Source organism: Cydia pomonella, chromosome 1 (assembly GCF_033807575.1).
Source record: "Cydia pomonella isolate Wapato2018A chromosome 1, ilCydPomo1, whole genome shotgun sequence".
Taxonomy (NCBI): domain Eukaryota; kingdom Metazoa; phylum Arthropoda; class Insecta; order Lepidoptera; family Tortricidae; genus Cydia; species Cydia pomonella.
The window spans coordinates 45,629,553-45,653,904 of record NC_084703.1 but is presented as its reverse complement, the minus strand read 5'-3'; the positions used below and the strand labels follow the sequence as shown (position 1 = coordinate 45,653,904).

The window sequence follows — 24,352 nt, the reverse complement described above, 5'->3', positions numbered from 1 at the left end:
ACGCGGTGTGGTAGTTTTTTGCTGATCAGTCTAGAATTAATAGTGATGTCTCACATGTCAAATAGAGATGATGTTGATGAGAGATACAATGAAACATAATACGTTACTGTAAAGGATTTAAGTGATCATAGTGATGACACATGTTTGTTATTAATTAATACGTAGTAATAAATTACCAAAATGCTTTCACGTGGTTGATGTTAAATCTTGGAATCTTTCTTGATTTGTATATAATATTTTGCACTCTTTGCTGTATAATAACTGACGAGCTATTTGTAAAGTTTAACTTACTTTATTGTCTTATTTGCAAATGGGGGTAAATAAGGGTATTTTTATGCAATCATCGGAAAATCAGTAAATTACTCTGACTCGTCATCAGAGTCGTGACAAGACGACTACCAAAAAAGAAAATCTGTAGTTTTTATTGTTTTTTAACTATTACCAAAAGTGAATTACAGAAGAAAAAAATTTGTTGTCAAGCTCAGCTTAAAAAAGGTTAAGAACCCCTGCTCTGGATATGTGCTTTCTATAAATATATTCTTTCTTACTACAATATTTGCTCACTCCGTGACTGTTTACCTGAGCAACTAAACCGCTCTATAATACTTTCAATACTTCCAAAGTAATTGAGAACCTTAAGGAACTCAATATAAGCGAAGATTAAAAAACGGCCACGCATCCTCCAATATGGCGTCCCATATCAAATTTCAAAAACGCTCCACTCAACACTACACTTTAAAACGTTTGTGTTACGCTTCAAAATTGACTAACATCTTTAAGCTCAATCCGTTTCGGGACCGTTTAATTGGGACAATTTTGCGAAACTAACTCATTCTCAAGCCATTCCTATTCTCAATCTTATTTAAAAGGGGATAAAGTTCATTTCTCTCCGTTTTCAGGATGATGCGTCAATTAGGATATGAAGTAATTGGCAAGTAACTGTGCTTGAAGCATGTCGGGCCGTTTTATTGGTGGTCAATAAAAATTGGCCTTAATTGTTTCGGACGTCTGCAATTCTGTTGGTGCTGTAGATTGATTTATCCTGCGATCATGGATTGAGTCGGATTAAAAAAGAAGTCCTCCAGTCTTTTTATGTTAAAATTCGTTAAAGTGATAGGCAATATTGCTTTTTCTTCGGGGACTTTTCTTATGGCAGCTACCTAATAAAATCTGTATTATATACCGATAAATGTAAAGCTAAGTTATCATGTCAGATATAGGCTTCTTAGCTCTATCAGAAGTGTTAAAAAAAATAGCGTCACGTAACCGAAACTATTTTTTAATACCCCAAGCACGCTGATGGTGGGCGGACATTCGCAGGTGTAGTTGTTCAATGTGTCCACGCAATTGGCGCCGTTCTGGCAGAGGTGACCGCGGCAGTTGTCGATGTACCTCCCGTTTTCAATTTCTACATAGATTCACACGACATACCTCAAAGCGCACTCGTCAACATCAGTCTCGCAATATCTCCCGCTGAACGTTGGCGGACATTCGCAGGTGTAGTTGTTCAATGTGTCCACGCAAGTGGCGCCGTTCTGGCAGAGGTGGCCGGGGCAGTCGTCGATGTCAATCTCGCAGTTTTGGCCTCGGTAACCTGGGGACAACGCGAGGGTATTTCATTAAAGGCTGCAGTCTTAAAGTAAATAAATAATATTATAGGGACATTCTTACACAAATTGACTAAGTCTCACGGTAAGCCAAGAAGGCTTGTGTTGTGGGTAGTCAGACAACGATATATATAATATACAAATATTTGAATACATAGAAAATATCTATGACTCGGGAACAATTATATTTCGCAACTTCATTCTTTGCGATTTATTGTTGTAGTTACGCTCCCACGCATCAGCCTTGCACGATTTTTAAAGTTTTTTTCTTTTCTTATACTGGTAACACTGAAAACTTGCTCCCATCCCCTCTACGGCATCATGGTAGGTCCGTAAACCGCCATATTCTAATCATTCAACGGTTCCGTGCTCAAGCCTTCGCACGTCACGCAACACTCAATACTCATCAATATGAAGAGGAAAAGCAGCAACAACGACGACGATGAATATATTCGTAATAAAATAAAAAAATTGGAGCGCAGACTTTGGCAGAAGTCTCGCCGCCGCATAAGAATAACCGACTCGTCGGATAATGATAGCAGCGGTAAGTCTATAAAGAACACATTATATTATAAAAGTGATGCGTACTGCTAAAATTGGGCTGTTACTGTCACGCTATAAAACGATGCGAGCTACTATCCTGGGTAGTCTCTGTCGTAATTCAAAAACCTGTAAGACTTTTGTAAAAAGCTTCAATGTAATGCGAGAAACTATCCTGGGTTATCTGGGTTATCATTACCGGGATTCGAACCCGGGACTATCGGCTTCATAGGCGGGGTCACTACCCACTAGGCCAGACCGATCGTCAAATACTATCTTTAAGATCAATATCTAAGATTACCCTCCTGTTCCAGAAGCTCAGCTAGGAAATTGTTTGATAATAAACCTTTCATTATTCGATAAAATTTTAAAATTAAATATGTAACATATCGATACGAAAAAAGTGCCAAAAATTGTTGTCCTTATATTAAGGTAGTGTTTACATATTTTCGGCACATTTTTCGCTCCGATATTTTCAGACGTGACTGTACAATATAATGTACACAGAGCGTCACATGGTTACATTCATTTTGCGTTACAGTGGCGGTAGTTGCAGTCCTCTAGTGAGTTGGGTTTGAGTTTTGTCTTCGTAAGGCCCAATGTACATTACAATGTACAGTTTTAAACTCATTAGATTGAATCTAAGAGCCACCTATGGCTGCTGCTCGACGCAACGTTGGCGCAGCTGCGCAGCGACGCCACTTTCCATAGCGCTTACTAGACAGGTTCTGATTAGCAAATCAGAACCTCTCATAATCCAAGTAAAGTAGCATTTCTTTTGTTTCATTGCTCCTACAAACGGAATTCATCCCAATTTACTATACAACAAGGTTTCAAATTAAAAATAAGAAAATTTTGTATGCCGGGCCTTACATTTTTATATACTCATGATCACTATATAAACTTAATACGTTGCGTTTTTTAGTCAGTTTCAGTCAGTCTCTGAAATTTCTCTTTCGGAAAACTTCAAAAAAACCCTCTTTTTGGTCGATCCCTCTAAACTGTAAAGTTATTCGTATAAGCTGACAGTCAGGAATAACTGACAGGCTGATATCGTCCAGTGAACTGGTAATCAGTGGGCCCCTTAAGGGCCTACGCTAGCTGGCGCGGGTGCACGGAGCGGACGAGCGGGTTAACGAAAAATAGTATGAGCAACGCTAACTGAAGCGGACGCGTGCGGCGGATTTCACCTACAAATAGCACCCGCGTGCGTGCGCACGCGGCGGGCGTCCGCGTCAGCTAGCGTAGGCCCTAAGACTAGCACAAAGAACTATTTTTCCTTGTCAACTACTAACAAAAGTTACTAGATCTAAATAACGATTTCTTTATACTACATCGGTGGCAAACAAGCATACGGCCCGCCTGATGGTAAGCAGACTCCGTAGCCTATGTACGCCTGCGACTCCAGAGTTACATGCGCGGTGCCGACCCTAAACCCCTTCGTTGAGCTCTAGCAACCTTACTCACCGGCAGGAACACAACACTATGAGTAGGGTCTAGTGTTATTCAGGGTAAGAAACAATTTAAACATGTTAAATCTAAAAATATTTTTTCACTAGAATCATAAAAACCAGAGCGCTAATATTTTTTCAATCTGTCTAAACATGTGCTAATTCCATCATGACTTAATATAAACCGACAAAACAAAACGTCCTATCACCCTTCAGTGTTATTGGCGCTTACGACTTCATTTCAATCTACTTTTATCATAAACATATGGACCGTTCGTGGGAACAGAGCAGTGTTAATTACTAAACCGTTAAAAGAAAAATGTATTTGGCATCTACGGTACTCTGTTTAAAGTCGACTTTCCCTTGGCTCGGCAATTAAGTTGCTAATGAAAAGTATAGGTAGGGTGTTTGACGCTTGAGAACATTTGGTGAGACATGGTATCATCTTGGTATGATGGACATAGTTTTTTACATCTTTGTTAAAATATTTTTTTCTAAAGTACGAGTACAAAATAATTAAAATAAACCGAACAAGTGCGAGTCGGACTCACCCACCGAGGGTTCCGTACTATTTAGTATTTGTTGTTAAAATTTCAGGGTTTATGAGATACAGCCTGGTAACAGACGGACAGACGGACGGACAGCGGAGTCTTAGTAATAGGGTCCCGTTTTACCTTTTGGGTACGGAACCCTAAAAACATTGTGAAGATTGTATGGCTGCGGTTATGCGTATGACTTACAAATTAATACGTAGGCTCCAATTCTTAAAGGCCTGTGCACACCGGATGCGTTTGCGTATGCTTGCACGTACGCGTTGTAATATACAGATTCTTAAAAGAGACGGCACAGCGCTTGCGTTACGTATGCGTGCGTGGTTCCAACTTTTTCGCGCGTGCGCACGTATGCACTGGCCTTAAAGGCCAATCCAGACGGGATGATTAAATTGCGCGATTTGATCAGAAATGAAATTGGCGACAATCTACATTTCAATCGCCAATTTAACATTTATGGTGATATTTGAGCGCTCTAAATTTCAAAAAAATGCCCTCAAATGCGAATATAGAGTCACAAATTGGCATTCTTAGGTCCACACCTCCATTTTATCGGTAATATCGGTCATAATCGGGGGTTGAACACGGCGAGCCAAATTGGCGCTTTCTTACGCACCACCTGATTTGATCAGACAATTTAATCAGATTAGCGAAAAATTGTTCCCGTCTCGACTGGCCTTAACTCCGTAAACAAGACATTGGTCTCCTCTTTCATCTCGAACCCAGAAGATTGCAGCGCCATCTGCGTATCCTCATTCCAATTTAAAAATTAGTATTCGTTTGACAAATATCAATTAAACGCTCACCAGATTCTATTCTCACACATTCCACGATTTACGTACAGATGTTTGTCATGAATTATTTACAGTCGATATTCAAATTACTTTTTCATCTATTGATTTTGGCGGCAAGTTATGTACATATGTATATTTAATTCAGTAGCTGGCATCTAAAACTAGGTTCTCTTATTTAAACGTCATGAATTCATACTAATTGGACATTAAATGATAATATCCCCACTTGATCATAGGGACCGAGCGCGTTGGAATTCTGCCATCTTGTGGCCTGAATTGGCAACATAAACATGTACATTGATACTTCACGCCAAAGTGCTGCCATCTACCGTTCTCGTACGTTTTCTTGTGCTTAGTAGGTTCTGCCATCTTGTGGGCTACATTGAAAGCATAAACTTCACATTTACACCTCGCGCCAAAAATCTGACGTCTCCTGCGCTGACCCCTACAGTTTATGCACGCTCCAAGCAAATAAATGTCAAATTACTTCGGCGCGATACGGCTCCAGTGAGTGCACTATCTCTTTCTATCCCTTTCAAAACACTTCAAAAGCGGCGCTTAGGTTTTTTGGTACAGGCAAAGTATTAAATATCGACACGGACAAAGTGCCAAAAATATGTATACACATTCTTATTGCCTATACATTATAGTGTGTACATATTTTTGGCACTTTGTCCGTGTCGATATTTAATACGTTGACTGTACAGTTAATAGTATTTGGTGTGATAATAATACTCTCCAGTCTATCTATTAAGCCGTAAGTGAAGCCATATGTTTTTAATGTCCCCAAATTCATTTGACATCTGTTGTTTAATTACTTTTTACCCGACTACAGCGAAGCCGAAAGCAAGGGTTATGATTTTTACAAGGTGTAGAAACGGGATGATTTTGGAAATAATATCTACTAAAATTCAAAATAAATATCATTTAGACAACTCAGGCCCATCGATAAATACCATACAAACTAACATAGATGCAACAATAAAAATCTTAAAAGATGACAAAAATTGTTGCATCGCATGATCCTGTGTGTGTCCAAGAAAAGGCGATTTCCAGGAGAATCTAGCTGTGTTGGGCAGCATTTAACGCACTAGCGGACATCCATCCATCCATCTGCTGACATTCAACAATGCCTGAAAACTCCCCGCTATAAGCAATGTGTCCTGCCCACTAGGACCTATGGTGCCGAACTGCCGAGTGGACGCTCATTAAGGAGGCTATGCATAAAATACGAGTAGCACAGGAAGCAAGCTTCAAGACCGAGTGAGGAATGTCGTGATCCAACGCCGCACCAAGGTGCGAGACGTGGGTGATGACATTACCAAATTAAAATGGAGCTGGGCGGGACATGTTGCCAGGCAGAGTGATGGCAGGTGGACCAAAATATTGACGGATCGTTGGGCGGATGACATGCGGATAACCACGGACCATTTCTGGGTGAAACTAGCCCAGGACCGGGATAAGTGGCGTAGACGAATTGAGGCCTATGCTCACCAATGGGCGACTGATGATTGTGCCATAACTACTGGCATATCATAGCTGTTTCTATGAATGAAAAAAGGGTGAAGCTAAAGCACCTTCTGAATCGGGTATTTAAGTGATTTTTGTGACTTATCTGTTAGGAGTATAAAGCATACGACTCGCTTAATAGTAAGCAGTTACCGTACACCGTGCCTAACCAATGCACGCCTAGGGTGCCACATGCACGTTACCCTGGGAAATAGCACGTTCTTTAACGAGCACTAACAGGAATAATCCGTTATTTCACACTTTAAAAATAACCCGAAAAGGAAATGAACTCGAAATAGCCATTAAATCCATCCACATGTACTTAAGATTGCCACATGGGGTGCTTTAGTCATGGTGGTTCCCACATGACGTCACTCTATGACAAACAGGCTGACAAATTAATATACATAGTTACGGCGAAAAACATATTTTTGGAATGCTCACATATTTTTGCAGCTAACAAACATTCTTTTACCAAATTTTATACAATCTAAAATTTGACACCATCTTCGAGTCTTCTAAGATTAAGTTTGAAGTCTATTCTACCATTTTAAGTAGGTAGATGAGTTTTTTACTTGTATTTGTTATCTAGAGTTAACTTATTTGTTTAATAATTATTATACAAGAGAAACACTTGTCGTACTATAGGCGGACTTAATGCCAACAGGCATTCTCTACCAGTCAGCCTTCAGGCAAATCAGAGATTGTGGGCAATACTACTACAATAAATAACAAAACAAAAAACACAAAGCTGAATTCAAATTTACAATACTTTGTCAATTTGCAAAAATAGAAAGTTCACCGACCTCACGAAACCCGCGAAAAGCACGTAACCCACCATTTTGTAACATTCATTAACTCCATTACGCAAAATGGCGGCCAATTTGAAATGTAGGTGAGATGAGTTATTTCCTCTGCGGTATTTTTTGCTACTGTGAAAGTGCACTAATCAGTGACGTGTTTCATGATGGTTTCGTGTAAAACAAAGGTTCTCATTTAAAAGTAGTAGTAGTAAAACAATTTATTGTACAAAAATGAAAACAAAACAGAAAAACACACTCATCATTAATACAAAGGCGAGCTTATCCCTTTTGGAATTAAAACATGGTTTATCTTGCTTAAAGTGAGTTATTGAAACTAAATTATTTGAAAGGAATAGTGACAAGGCAAGTGATAAGGAATAGTGCATATTTAATAAAATAATTTGTTCTCTAGTTACGTTTGATCTCATTTTACAAGCTTTTGTTTAGTTTCACCTGTCCGGTTGTCTGTCTGTAATCAAATCTTGCAAGTTAAAGACCTACTTCCCAGTTTCCGATGAAGCTGAAAAGCATACAATATAAGTCGGCTGATAATGCAATATTATGGTACCATGAGCTGACCTGATGATGGACACAGGTGGCCATAGGAACTCTGTGAAAAAACAACGCAACCTAACTGTGTTTAGGGTTGTTTTTAACAATTGACGACGAGTATCACTTGTCGAAAGAATAGTACAGTCAACGGTAAAAGCATCTGTCATTTTTTTTATCAAAAAACATTTTATTTTTATTAACAGACCTGTTGGGAATCAAGATATAGCTTAGCTACAAAAATATATGGATACTATCCGATTCAGAAGGTGCTTCAGCTTATAGGAAATATTACGCAAAACTCTGCGTAGGGAGCGCCACTACACAAAAACTTGTCAAAAACTGTTTACAGCATAAAGAAAGTTACTCTATGGTTTATGGTTTGTACTAGTGCACTCTGGCGGCAGAACATTGCACTAATAACCTCTAAATAATAGTAAGTAATTGTAAACCATAGAGTAACTTATACATACTATGCCTTAAAAGATTTTTTGGCAAGTTTTCACTATGACTTTGATGCACCAAGGAGCTTTGTTTACGCATACCGCGAAACGCGATAAATCAAGATTTCATTATCTGCCTCTCTATCGCTCGAATATGTAAGAGTGATAGAGAGGCAGATAACACAAATTTTATTTTCATGTTTCGCTATAGGCCCTCAGTTTGTGCTAGTAGCGCCCTCTACTTTTGCGTAATATTCTCTATGCTCCCTATAGACGGAATACCTATTACCAGCGTCATTTTCAAGTCGTACTAAGAGCAACTTTACTGATCATTGATGTACCTTAATATCTTAGAAATAAGGTTTACGAATAGACAGTTAACAGTTGGACGGTTACTTTCGCATCGTGATAGCTCGGAGCTATAGCCGACTTCCCGGGTTCTTTAAGTCTAGCGAATGGTTTCGTTCGATATTTAAACGTATCTATAAACGTCAATAACTATAGGGAATGTGCATGAACTATAGGGGGCCTGTATATGTCAAGTTTAGGCTTCAATGTACAGTTTAAGTTTTATATTCAGGCTACAAGATAGCAGACCCTCCAACGCGCAAGGTCCCTATATGTAGTCGTGACAATAAATAATATGTGGCTCTGTGAGCTGTAGACCTAGCGAGCATAGTTTAATAGTAATGTATGACCCCGCCATTAAAAAAAAATCTGAATCGACAATATACATTATATCTAATCATCCAACCCGCTCACAAAATTCCAAGTAAATCGGTTGAGAATTGCGAACTGTAGAGAAAGCACGGATATACGAAAGCATTTTTTGCCCAACCTGAAACGAAGACGCTAACGCTCGGTCAATAATATCAACAGAAGGCCTAGCGAAGATGAGAATTACATGGACAATCGTATACCAAAAATATATATATATATATCGGGATGACAGGTGCTACCAAACGTCACGTGACTGTTTACATACATTATTGAAGTTTCGATATTCCGCGTTTTATATCAACGTTTGTCTTCATGGTCAAAATTGCCAAATTTGTAACATGAAGTCTTAGTTTTACACAAAGGCACTTTTCTCTTTTTACGCCGTTTTGTACAGTACAGTACGGATGTCTATCCTCTCCAATTCTGCCTCAATTGCTCTGGTTAAGCTTAACTGAAAGACATCACTTAAAGCGATAAGTTCGCCTTTGTACTAATGATGAGTGTTTTTCCCTGTTTTGTTTTTATTTTTGTACAATAAGTACTACTACTGTTACTAGAAGTGTCCGGTTTTGTTACAAGTATAACACTACAATGACTATCCATCGGTTGACTAAAACGTACTGTAAAGTTGAGCACAACCTTTTAAAAATAGAATTTAAATACACATAGTAAATCAAGCGCCTGCGCTCGACTCGAAAGTCGACCGTGGCCTGAGGCCATCACGCAACGCAACTATAATCGTGTTATACACTGTGTAGGTATGTATTGTGGTTGTTAAGAACAGGCTGGTAATATACTTTTTTTACAAAGAGGACGTTGGATTTTAAATAAATATTACGGAATAATCTTACAGATCATTTGGATTTTCTATCAATGATATAAGATTACCTCTCGCGTCGAATGAATACCTCTCTACGGTAGTGACTTCAAGTCTGTGAGTGGGTTTATTTAAAAAAATACTAGTAGAAACATCTTTTTACCGTGTTTCTATTACTTAAATGTTAAATTACAAAACAAAAGTGCTAAACTTTCAAAATGATTCTACAAATTATTCTCGTTTTCTTGTTTCTGACCACAGTGTTACTCTTTTATTTGTGTCTTCTATCAAACAAATAAAAAAAGTCGAGTGCTATTGCATATCTTTCTAGCTGTAGATTATAATATACATGAGAAAAATTAAAAAAATAATTTCATCTCATACAAAAACCTACACTCCATATCATAATAAATTATCATAAGGACCATTATTCGACGCAAATATAGCTCGTCAAAATATGAGGATAATATTCTGAACACAACTTTATCGTTAATAGAATAAAGAGTGTGTGCAGATTACATTGAACACTTGAGCCGCTTAGTTTCTCCTGGTGACTATATAGGATAGTTAGTATGAAGATTGCAGAACAAAACGAAGCAGTGTACAGTACCAGTATAGTATGTTATTATAGAACTTCCACGAACACTATTAGAATACATTTAACCGAATAAAGCTAGGCATGAGGACGGAATGGCGGTTCTACTAAAAAGGCTTACGGTATCTTATTCCCAACGCACTAGTAAGAACGCTATTGCTCACCAGTATAGCGCCTTTAAAGAGAGAATAGATAGTTCCACGTATAGAATTCTCACTGCCCAACAAGACCGATGCTTCACAGTTGAAGATCGCGAATCGTGTCTTCTCTTCCGACATGACACGTTCTCTTTCTCTTTTGATTATGTCTCAATAAGATTGGCCGGTCTAAGTATTTCACAGATGGCGCCAGCATAGATCTGCAGAAGCAGTCAATTGTGTCAAATTCTTGTTTTGTTTTGGAAATTTATGGCCTGGAGCTAGCCAATTTCCAATCCATTAATATTACATGCAAAAGGAGTTGAAAATAGAATTTGATTCGGTAATAATATTAGCTGAAAATTGTTTCGTACGTCGCGACATCTATTGTCAGGTAACAGTACTGATAAATACGCTAACTTGACGCTAGATGTCGAATACGAAAATATTAAGCGTTTTGGTAAGAAAAGTGATGTAAAGAGTGAGCATTCTATTAATTAATCCGACCAGGAATGCACTTCTACTGTCTTTTTTATCCCCTACGTGTATCGCGTCCTTGTCAAATTTACCCTAGCAATCATTGGCGTTTTCCCAAACTCAAGGTCTTATTATACTGGTTTGACCAATCACCGCTCTCCTGAGTTTCGCGCGACCAATCAGAATGGGGAACGGCTTATGAAACGGACCAACTATGCAGCATGACTATGTTTAGAAAACCTGCGTCTTTAGTTCTGTTATGGTCTGTATATTTTCTCGACTAGTTTTTCATTGGCATTTATCGGATATTATCCAAATTTCGTTGTAGACACTTGAACGCTTGAGAGTAGAATTTTAAGTGCCACACAAGTAGGAGCTCTGTCATCTATACTTTTTTAAAGTATAGATGACAGAGCAAATGTAAATTATTAGTGATTAATAGAAGAGGCACTTCCTATTCCTATACAAGTAGACATTATTCATCTGAATCATACAACCTTTATGTATGTGATGTCTATTTGTGACACTATTCTATAACTATGTTATGTAAATGATTTGATATGAAGATGGTTATTCACATTAAAATTGCTTATAGTAAAAAGCGAAACTCAAAAAGCGTAGATTGTTGATTCACATTTTACTTAACAAACGACGCCTAGTAGTATAATGTCTGCGTCCATGTCATATAAAAAAAAATACCAAATATCACGATAGGTGGCGCTGAACTGGCGGAGTCGATCCGTACATCTCGCTAACGAAATTGTTATCGGGTTTGTATATAAGGGACGGGAATGGAATCATTTTAAACTTCCTCTTTTTTATTGACTTTACTTGCGTGCGATACTCTAGGAAATTGTTAGAGACTAACTAAACAAGACCGAGTAACATTTTTTAAAACAGACACTATCATTATCTCGCTATCTGTAACTAATAATCTCACTCTCTGTCAAAGATGGCGCTGTATCTGTTTTGCTCTATAGTCTATACTATAAAGTTTCTCTCTAACTGCTGTTCCTCAATGTCGCTTGTCACACCTACAAATTGTCTACCAACTAGTTGAACAAGTAACTCACCTTGCGGACACTCGCACTCGTATCTCAGCTGGTCCAGCGGCGTGCAAGTCCCGCCATGCAAGCACGGCGACGGCTCACACGGCACGTACTCCGCATCACAATCTCTCCCCGTGTACCCCGGCTCGCACACACACGTGTACGACCCGTGCGTGTTAAAGCATCGGCCGTGGTGACACGGTCCGGAGCCTGACGACGTGCATTCGATGACGTCATCAGTGCAGCGGGAGCCAGTGAAGCCTGGAGGGCATGCGCAGGAGTAGCCGGCGGTGGTACTGTTGTCAGCGACGCAGCGCCCGCCGTTGCGGCAAGGTTGAGAGGCGCAGTGGTCTTCATGCGAGCATTCGGCACCTGGATAAATTAATAAATGATTAGTTGAATGGTTTGATAATGACCATACCCCGCAGCGTCAAGCTAAGGTCTTGTCGGCGCGCCTTCGTGAACCTGGTCGGAATGCACGAAGGTTTAGGATGACAGAATTTCAATAAAACGTGAAGTGTGGGCATAATCTGAATTAAAGATCCAAGCCTTACTGAACCCTGAGGATATTTTCAGTTGCGGTGTGGTCAGTCTAACATATAAATAAATATATGACGTTAATTGAAAACTGTTTGAATTGTGTTTTATTTATCGTTATTCAATGGAGAATCAATATTCCAAAATTCTAATTTTCAGATTTTCTATCACAAAGGTACAGGAAGGTATTATTTTTAGTATAGGATCTAACGTATATATCATTCCTATTCCCAACATACTTCATCTGAATTACACAATGAGTACAATATTATATTGTGCGGCATTCTAGAATTATTATAATATTATGGAAATAGCCGACTTGCATTGATAATCCGACGGTTAAGATGTATGAGGTCAATAATAACGTTATACACGGTTAGTTTTGCAATTTACTTTATTATTATGCTTAGACTTGGACATTAATATTCTAGCTTTAAGATATATAAAATAAAATTGGATTACATTTCCTAAATACAACTTATTATCTGTCTCATGTCACACCCTCAGCCGAGGTGAATCTCAGCAGGTCTGAAAAAGCTTGCGATCGAAATACACATACATACATACAAAAACCCTCTTTCTAACATAAAACATAATCTTTTTCTCACGCTATTTTTTCCGTCTAAAAGACAGCATTTATTCAAACTACAAAATTTAAATTCGAATACTCTAAACAAACAACATTTTTCTCACCAAATGTGAAATAATTTGCTACCGAAAATCTCCCGAAATTAATATTCACAAAAATTCGATCAAATTTAAGACCGTGTGACATTATTTTAATATCCTTTGCATACTAAGCAGCATTAATGTTCTTTTTACAACCGAATTAAGAAGCATAATGACCAGACGGATTCGTATCTCTAAATCTAAGTTATATAAGTGACGTAAAACACCAATACACTATTAAAAACAAAGTCTTTGCATAGTAACAAAAAAAAAAACATACAACCGAATTGATAACCTCCTCTATTGAAATCTTGAAGTCGGTTAAAAACAAAATACAAGAGAAAGGAAAAAAATGTTGATACCCAAACGTTCTCCATTTATTACCATAGATATTGGTATTTTAAAACATAATACAGATCGTGTCATTCATGAGGACGCAATCAAGATTCGTAATGTCATGTTATTAAAGGTTATATTTGACAAATTTGCGCGTCATCGTGGATGACACGAACTATAATGGTAACATTCGATGTTTAACAGTCACTTTTCGTTGAAGGAAAACATCACAAAGAAACCTGCGTACATGCGAAGAAATTGTACGAGTAAAGTATGTGTAAAAATCCTAATAATTGACCAGCGTTGCCCAGTTTTTAACCGACTTCAGTTTCATAGAAGAACTTGCTGTATTATTTTTATGTACGTTCACCGATTACTCCGACTCCCGTGGTCCGATTTGAGTAATTCTTTTCGTATTATGCGTCCCGTGTCCAACGGTAGGACATGTTTGGTGAAGCTCCTCCTCAAACTCATACAAAAACTCATCTAAATCGGTTCAACGGAAATGGTAACAGATAGACAGTTACTTTTGCATTAATAATATTAGGGATGAGAAGTCTGGACTGTATAACAGACGTATTTAGTCTCCTCTGCACTTCATTGTTATAACATACATTTCACTGATCAGCCATGATCTCTAATTCCATAGTCATAAGGTCCACAACCGTCCACATAATTAAAACCGCCTCCTCGGCTCAGGGCGGACGTTAAATCAGAAATCACCGAAACCAGTTTGAAATTAGAGCGTAGTTTCCTCGAGCGTTCACTGGCTCTCAGGCGCGCTGGTGTTGAAACGGCGTATGGAAAACGTTGAGCACAAAATATTGTATTTAAGGTAATCCGCAGCGGTACCATTGTCGCATTTTTATCACTTGTCATGCGTCACTTTCGCACTTACATACTTGTTAGAACGTGACAGACATAGTGACAGATTATAATAAACAGACCATCGTAGCCCTCTTCTTCCTCGCGTTGTACCGGCATATTGCCACGGCTCATGGGAGCCTGGGGTCCGCTTGACAACTAATACCACTACAGCCCTACAGTACGGATATGTTGGTTGTACTTGATTACGTGACAGCGTGATAAAAACAGTATCCATCTCTTTTAATCGCATGGTTTTAAAGTCAGATTTTATCACGGATAAAGCCATCCATCATTCGTACGCAGGAAGAGATGGCAAGTGACAAGACCGCCAGTTGCTTCTTTCAAGTTTTAAATTGTCGTGGGGGCCTACTCAGGGCCTAGCCAAATGAAAATCTTTGATAGAAAACGCAAAACGAAACAATTTATTAAAATAGTCACGTGACTTTTCGTAGCATGTCATACAGGTACACTTGGCTAGGCCCCCTGACGTCTTGTGTAACGAATTAACCTCTTAAGGCCCAGCCATAGAAATGAAAAATCCAAAATTTGCCACTGGAATTTGAACCTATAGTGCACGGAATACAGTAGATTTTATTTTGTTTGAAAATTGCACGAAACAAAACAAATGCAACTCTGTCCTAATTGAATATGATTTAAATTTCATCGAACTGAATAAGTCCTATAGGTAGGACCTTGGGCCTTACGAGGTTAAGTGTTTTTAAGTAAGTCATGAAATGGGCAGTAAAAATTAGAAAGATTATAGTTCGTTTTTTTGCATTAGTATGAAGGTAAGTGGCGTGTCTTTTTATTAAGAAACAGTTTTGAAAAACATGTAACAATTATAAATCATATACGTTATTTAAATTATTTTAAGTAATATTATCTGGGAGACCATGCTTTGCTCGGGAAACATATAAAAACTCAAAAATGCGAGTTTTCCCAGTGATAAGATCGATTTATCGCCCCCAAAAACTCCCATACAGAAAATGTCATCGAAATCTTTAGTGCCGTTTCTGAAATCCCCGAAATATATAGATATGTATTTATATGGACCCGGGTACGTCCTTAAACTACGTCCAAAAGAGAGGTATGGGCATTGTGAATGTCATCTCGCTTTGTGTGGTAGGGCACAGCACAGCGGATGTCATTCCAGATCTAGAGCAGAGCCCAACTGGGGAAGTACCTCCACCTTACAGAAAACCGCAGCCAAATAACACTAGACCCTACTCATAGTGTTGTGTTCCTGCCGGTGAGTAAGGTCGCCAGAGCTTAACGAGGGGGAGGGGGGTTTAGGGTCGGCAACGCGCATGTAACTCCTCTTGGGTTGCAGGCGTACATAGGCTACGGAAACGCTTACCATCAGGCGGGCCGTATGCTTGTTTGCCACCGACGTAGTATAAAAAAAAGTATACACAAGAATTGCTCGTTTAAAGGTATAAGTTAAGATAAAATAACTTTTAAAAAGTGTTTTTCAATCATTTTCAATAAAAAGAAAGTCAAGATTGTTTACCTATTTTCTAATGCTAAGAATATGAAGTATAATATACTAATGTGCAGATGCATTCATTAGTTATTTACGATACAAGTGCAGAAAATAGGAAATTCGCAACGAGTGGTGATAAATTGTAACACGACCGAAGAGTGTTTTAAATCGACACGAGTTGCGAATTACCTATTCGCACGTGTATCGTACAACGTTACAGTACATATGGCTCTTTAAAGTTTCGACATATGCACGGAAAGTGCTCATTCCCGCACGCGTGCGGGAAAGTAGCACCATATGTACTGTAAAGTACATTACGATACAAGTGTGAAAAATAGGAAGTGTCGATTTAAGACACTCCCTCATGACGTGACATGACGAATCTATAAGGGTTCAGTTTTTTGCCATTTGGCCACGGAACCCTAAAAAGCAGGGTTTTCTAAAGCAGTGCAAAATATGTCGCATATAGCAGCAGAGTGTAAATGAAGAAAAATCGCATGGCTTGCAGGTTCCAATGTTGTGTCGACGGCAGTCGCCACGTATATATCGGAGCGGCCTAGATGCTCAAAACTATCTGAACACGCACTCTAACTCTTGACAATAGAGGTGTATTCAGATATTTGTGAGCAGCGTTGGTCGCTCTGTTATGGCGCATGGAACACTGAATTCGATGGACGCGCGAGCGGGATGTCGGTATAATACGCGTATAGCGTTGTCTCACTCGGAGCGACGTGCGGATGCAGTGTGCCATGCGCCTATATCTGCTGTCGACTGTAGAAAATCGATAAATAAAAGTCATGAAATGTGAATATAGAAGGTTAATAAACAGGCGAATATAGATCGTGTCATTCACGCCGACGCGTGCCTTAACTCTTATTGTCAAACTATTAAAGGTTAGATTTGACAAATCTGGGCGTCATCGTGGATGACACGAAAGCATGCAAACAATTGTTCGAATCCTTCATTCTTGCAAATCGACCAAAAAACTAGTTGACATTGATGCCAGTGTCTTGAGGGCTTCGGATAATCGATATGTCTGTCAGCTTTATTTATTTTCTCATTTGTCGTTATATTATAGAGTTGGACCACGCTATGCAATGACAAAGTGTGAAAATGTCATAATTAATGTCAGATATCTATGAAAATATTATTTCCCAGTCGGTGCAAAATTAGATCAGACGGACTCTAAAGCGAGGATTAGATTAGCTAGAACTTGCATGCAATTTTCATTATTAGATTTCTGATCAAACTTTTAAATGCAGTTTGCCTTGGTAATCGGCAATGTAACGTAAATTGCATGAAAGTTCTTTCTAGGCATAAAATATATTCTAAATTCAAACTGATTTCCAAATGTAACGCATAGATGGCAGGATCGTGTAGAACTGTAGATGTGCGCGAGGGACAGAATGCAATGCGACAAAATTAAAAACACGTTTTTACATTCCTAACAACATACTAAAAACAACCTACGTAATTTGGTCGGGTTATTTGTTGTCCACCATAAACCATACTACAATTTACGGCGGAAAAAAAAGAAACTGTGACAAGGACAAATAATAATAACGCTTTCTCTGCTACTCCTACTGAAAGATACATAAGACTATCCCGTTCTTTCAGTTACCCCCACCACTCATGCCCAAACCATACTAAATACTAGATTCTTGATGTAACGGCTGTTTTGCACGTTCATTATTATCGACTAAAGTATGTCACACAGTCGATACATACCAATTACAATTATTACGCTAAAAATTCTCAAAGAACATGGGAAATAATTGATTGTATACTTTCCATTCGCTTTCACTAGAGATGTACCGAGATAAAGCTTAATAATTGTCCACAGTATTACCTATACCTACATATAAAAAATCTTATCTACCACGCTTTAAATATTGTTAGTCTAAATTTTGAACGTATCCTAAGCTTTTTGGTGCAATCTACACGGAGTTTTAAAGTTTCCCTTAAGAGCAATTTTTTGGCGTTTATGGCAAATTTCATCATTCTACGGGCAAACGCATTTTATTTCCTGAGTTGCGACTATTTTTTCGGCTTTTAAAGCAGGCATTATTTTTCTGTGCATATAGGAAAAAGAATGTTAGGAATGAATGTTGATGGACGGAAAGCGGATGGTAGACCCAAAAAACGATGGATGGATTGTGTGAAAGAGGATATGAGAAAGAAAGGAGTGAGTGCTGAGGTGACGAAAGATAGAGGAGAATGGAAGAGAAGAACATGTTGTGCCGACCCCACATAACGTGGGATAAGGGCAGGAGGAAGAAGAAGAAGATTTTTGACCATTGGTCACAGAAAAGGAAACTCTTGTACCCGAAAATCTTTAGAATATTCGGGTCTGAACGGGACAAAGGTAGAAAATTTCATGGAATGCTCCTAATAAATACCAATACCCAGTGTTTTCTTTGTAAACGAAAAATTCACTTAAAATCTTGATAAACTCCATATTGCATACCTATCAGTAATCGGTCAAATATTATGCCACCTAGCAAATAGCTTTCAATTAAAACGTTGCTGTCGGATTTAATTGAAATCAGGTAATTCTAATTTGTCCTCGTTGTTATACTTCAGTAATACGCAGAATCGAACTTTCGCAAGATTTTTTCATTGCAATAAACTAAAGATTCAGTTATTTGAGATTTCGAGCAGTAGCAAGTCTGGTCCATAATTGGAATGGCCTTATAAAGGAGCCGGCGTGGCTTTTTGTACACATTCTCTTGAATACGACGCCAGCCTTAGGGACTTCTATTCCCACTAATAGGAACAAAACGAAGTTATAACTTTGAATACGTGATTTAAATTGCAAGATGAGATCCACATAATCACATCATACACCTAAAATGTTGCGTAAATTACTTATTTTCTTGTTTTTGATACTTTTGTTTACATTTTTTAAAAGTTATTTTACCTATATTCGTTACTTATCAAATTGGGCAAATAGCCAACTCTTGTATTGTCTTACAAAAGTATTTCATCCTCAAACAATAAATAGTCTTTTATCGAAATGATTTTTCTACAGCTTTCTCGAAGCTACAAGTCAAAGCCGAAGTCCAGGCAATTAAACGAGTAGACAACAGGTTTCAATTAAAAACCGCTTTCATTGTGCTCATAATTGCTTTAACTTACACACTTTTGAAGAAACCTGTCGCCGTGTTAGAGAATTTATTGTGAACAGTTAAAATCAAATGGCGCTGTGTTCTTCGCACGTGTTTATCGTCATAAAATATATAAAAAGAAAAAGAATTATGTGAAAATTGAAAACATTTCACCAGGGATCGTTTTCGAACGCCATTCTTTGTATCTTTCCTAGAAATGCCAGTAAGTTTTAATACATGATACGTAAGATTTTTAGGTCAAGCCTTTGAATACCATCACTCCGAAAATTGTCTTCCTGTCCACAAAGTAGACTACCCGTTTTTTCTAAATGTATTAATTTGAGAGGAGAGGGTAGGCTACTTGACTAGATATTGTCGCGGCGCTCCTGTGCTAAGCCCAAAGAAGTATAGACACATAACCTCAAACTCTTGCGTTAAAACCTGCGGATAAAAATCGCACTCACCAGTATACCCAGGCGGGCAATCGCACTCATACGAATGCAGCGACGTTAGCCTGCACGTAGCTCCATTTAGACACGGTGCAGAGTCACAGGCCGCTGGGACCCTGATCTCGCAGAGCGAAGCGCTGAAGCCCAGAGGGCAGTCGCAGGCGAAGGACGGCGGGCCGCCGCCGGCGCCTGGACGGACGCGGCAGCTGCCCCCGTTCTGGCAGCGCGGGCTGGACTCACTGTGGCAGGGGTTGAGATGCTGGCAGAACTCGCCGGCATAGCGGGATGTGCAACTGGAAAGAAAGAAAGGGCAAATTAGGTCACTGTCAGGTTTTCTTTAATGAAATAGGAGGTCAACGAGCACAGGCCAAAGGAGTTGCAAGCGCGTTACCTTTAATGAGGGAGCGCTCTTTTCTTAAAGGTTTGAAGGTGGTATCGGGCCGGAAATATTTGCGGGCGACAGTTCGTTACACATTAACTGTGCGAGTTAGGAAGCAGGCAGGATATAGGACTAAGCATAACGGCTGTCTCAAGCATCAAAGTTAGACTCAAGGGTTATCCCTCTAGTTACCACTGGCTGTATTTGTACATGTACAAGCAGTGGTAGTCCCTGCTGAATTACAGAGCAAACGGAGTAGATGGTGAAAACGTTAGGACGACTTAGATTTCTTTTTCAACAATTTGTGATGGCAAATAGCAAAACTAATTAACGTTATGGAAGCTTATCAACAAACGTATGTTATGAATATTCGCTATTCGATTCTCGCGATTTGTCTGGCCACTTAATCCTAAATTGTTTTCCTGTAAATCTCATCATGGGTAGCCTTCATAGAGCAACGACTATCTTAAAATACCCAGCAAATTGCAAAAACCTGTCAATTAGGCTTACATGGTTCATTATTTTCCTCTATTCTACTCTAGCGTGCTCCAGCACTGAATTCTAAGATACGAGTATCTCTTATTAGTCTTACAGTGTGCCTCGTTAATTTTAAAATAACCAGCAAAAAACGCAAATAACTACCAATAAGCTCACTTGGTTCTTTCCTTTCCTCTGGTATTAAGCAATTAATAATCCTCAAATTTCTCATATTACTATCAAGGACCACCATATAGCCTTTTAAAATAGCCAACAAAATCGCAAAAAACTGTCAATTAGGCTCGCCCGGTCATATTTCAATAAGCGACGCCCGCGCCGTGTCGCCGCTATCTCAGTTATTTATGTCCGCGAATGCACGACCGCGCCACCGTACAAACCTGTATAACCCGCGTTATTGTGCCGGATTTTAGCTTTCTGACCAATGAGGGCCAAAGAGTCTGATGGGGAAAAGATGGGTTTAGCATTAATTTTACAATGTAAAATATATATAATACCTATAAATATGACCTGTTATTGCCCAGAGCAGCTTTCTGACCAACGAGAGTCAGATCCCTATTGATAAAACTTTACAGGACTCGGTTAGTTAATGTATATTTTATGCCTTTCTTACATATAAATACAGACAAAATGACAGATTAATAAAAACGATAGCTAATTTAGTCTTGTAGCGCATTTATGAATGAGCCATTAGAGTTTAAGCCTGCTGTCCGGCCGAAAAAGTGGTATATTTTACCTTTAATTTCGCAGTGGAAACAAGATAAGATTTTACCCTCTTTGCATTATTTTTTCCTTGTATCATTAGGACCATCGAGCGTCAAAGAGACTCCTAACCAAAGTCAGTGTGATTTATCCAGTTCTAATGAAACTTTGATGACATAAATACTAAAATTTCACATAAAACACCAGTTTTTCGCTCCACGTCGCGCCCGAGTCGGATCCCTGTATCCCTACACATTTGCGAGCGTGGGTGGACGGCGTCGCCCACGCCGACCGGTCCAGCTACCCTGCCAATCAGGTAACACTAACTTTCTTTTGAAGGATCTTATTACTTCGCAATAAGGCTTAAAAAAGGTCAGTTTACAGCTGCTTTATCCCTCGAGTTGCTTCGTGTAAAAACACTCCATTGATAGACCTTATATCCTCGCAATAAAGCTTAACTCAGGTCAGTCCACATCACCTTATCCCTAGTGTCGCTCCGTGTAAAACCATGACTGTACCGCGGCTGGAACTGCAACGCGCATTCGTTGGTACCATGATGAGCGTATAAGGCTTTTTGGTTTCGAAAACTATATGTGACCTTTTCAATTAGCATAGCTGGGTTCAATATCCGAAGTGGGGTGTGAAATATTATGCTCATACAAGGTAAAGTTAAGCTGAGATTGTTTGTTAAACGCGAATTTTTGAAGAGATAGGTCATCAATTCATGAAGTATTCAATCCGTCCGTCAATTTTAGATAACGAAGACAAATGAATAATAGATATAATGTGTCTTGAGTCTTGAATTTTAAACTAGACGTCCAATATTTCGATGACTCTTTCAATAAACAAATATGACTTGTTTTTATATTCCATATATGTCCCAATTTGTCTAACCCAACTGTAATTTCAAAAAGAAGGATAATCTGTCATTTAAAATTACAACTTATATGTGGGTACTTATCTCCTACTTTCATAATAATGTTAACGCCTCAAGCAAAACCAAATAATTAAGTATTGCACGATATCGGCCTGATAAATGGTATTGACTTTATTTACGTCAGCATTAACATAAAACGTGGGTTTCTACCTTTTCGTTAGCAACGGGGGCGTGATTACGGGATAATATGACTTATTACAGTTTGCTTAGCTGCCTACACTGTTTGTATAAGGTCTGAGTTACAGTTAGTTTAAATAAGGATCAGATCAGATCGCTTACCAAGGTAGTATACTCCGTTTTTTTAAAGATTAGAATTTTTCTACCCTCAAAAGTAGATTTCTTTCGAAATGCTAGGGTTCCTATGATATCTAATATTGCGGTACAATAATATGTAAACGACACTATAATTCAGTACATAGTTTACTCAGATTTAATTTTGGAGGAAAACGTTAACCACTACTTATGAGGTTGTAAAATTTCTAATTTGAAAAATACGGGCTATTAAGTCTGTTTGTTCAGAGAATCTATTTGTTCCCTTATATTCCACGGCTCGTCTCATAAATCGTTCTTCTCTTCTTTTTAAATTTGGACATTCTTCTGTTTTTCCTTCTTAGAATCACTGGCTTTCTTATAGGAGAAAAAAGTGTTCCAAGATTTATAATTCCATTCCATTACTATGGAAGGATCGAACAAACTCGTGATTGTGAAGTAGAAGTAACTTGAAAAGGTGAAGTTTACAACTTGAAATAAAATACCCCATTTATTACGTGAAGTTTTGGCGCGAAACGTCGCCTTTTACTACGTCATAATGTCAAATCAAACTTGTCTTATTGTATCCAGTTGGAACCAGTTCAGCTTACTAGACCTAGGCGAGACGTAGATTCAAATTGGTCTCAATCAGTGCAAAAGTGCGTAAGTGGTCAATTCATAGAGTGACAAGGACAGTAACATTTCTGTCTTCCTCATCTAAGTTCCTGGTTCGTCTTATAGGATTATCGAATTAACACTTAATCCCAAGACCAGACATAAGCGGTTTTTACAGAAGCTACCGTATTTTTTTAAATATGTGCAAACGAACAGACAAATCGCCTGATGGTAAGCAAATACCGTCGCCCACAGACACCTGCAACACCAGAGAGGCTGCAAGTGCGTTGCCGAAATTTAAGATGGGAGTACGCTCTTTGCTTGATCGGTATTTACAAACTATAGGTAGGTTTTGATAGGATTAGTGCGGTTTTTTCTCATATTTTCATTAATTGAAGCGCTTTCTAATGACAAGATATGCCTGATATTTCGGACTTAATTTTTTTCGTGACTAACGAACGTGAAAGCGAACGCAGCCGACGCGCACGAATGAGGGTAGACCGAGCGCGGTCTACACAACTTTGACACCCACCCGATATCTCCAGTTACCCGTGAACAATATGCATGTAACTGCGTCGAAATATCGGGAGCTCGAAAACAATATAAAAGGTAATCACGGTCAACATCCCGGTCGAATAAGTCTAAATTTTACCTTGTCCGAGTATCGAATATTTTGCCAACAATCAGAATAACCCTCACCACTCCTTTCTGCACAGTGCTAACCGTGTATAGTGTTTAGAAATTGGAAATTCGGACAAAGCTCACACTACACACATTCAACAGACTATAATTCTATTCAAATTCACACCCTTAAGGCCTATTCCAACCAAAAGGCCGTAACACCATTACCATATGAAGAACATAAGCCTTTTTGGAACTGGCGGAAAAGATACAGAGAAAAGATATACGCCTTGTACGGTGAGGGCGTCGCACGCACGCCGTCACACGTATCTGATAAAACGTGCTTAAGTAAAACATACCTTATTCTACAAGCTTTAAAGGCGATGTAGCTTTTGTTTTTTTGTCTTCACAAACAATTGCGAATCGAGCACCCTTAAGTTTTCACACGAAATAAATAGTAATTTAGAAACTGAGACGTTGAAAGGTTTAAATGCTAACTAGAAAACATGTCACGCGACTGCCCGTACCTATTGTCCTATTGGCTATTCCCTAACATGGGTGTAGCATGACTACACGACAAAGCCGAATTGGCTACTTGACAGTTTTTTGTAAATAATGTCAATAGATCTTGATTTTCCTACGGATCAAATGTCTATATAATACGACTCATGGCATTTAAGCAACAAAAAGGTCAGAAATGACAGTTAAAGACTGACGCTCGCACTCGACGATTGAAACGCCTCTAACAAAATGATATTGTAATGTGACGTCACATTACATTAGTCTGTCCTAAATGTATGGAAGATCAAGAAAATTGCTATTTTGACCCTGAAGTATTGCTTTAATGTATGTAATTGTCATACA

General features: G+C 38.7%; 1 protein-coding gene across 1 annotated transcript in view; it reads right to left on the bottom strand.

Annotated features, from left to right (window-relative positions):
• LOC133525002 (neurogenic locus Notch protein) overlaps positions 1-24,352 on the bottom strand; it is a 178,134-nt gene that overhangs the window by 43,437 nt on the left and 110,345 nt on the right. Inside the window, exons 3-5 of the mRNA XM_061861189.1 lie at positions 19,506-19,783; positions 12,067-12,414; positions 1,432-1,594 (exon numbers count right to left, since the gene is read on the bottom strand). Coding sequence (XP_061717173.1) covers positions 1,432-1,594; positions 12,067-12,414; positions 19,506-19,783 — 789 coding nt within the window. The remainder of the gene's footprint in view (positions 1-1,431; positions 1,595-12,066; positions 12,415-19,505; positions 19,784-24,352) is intronic.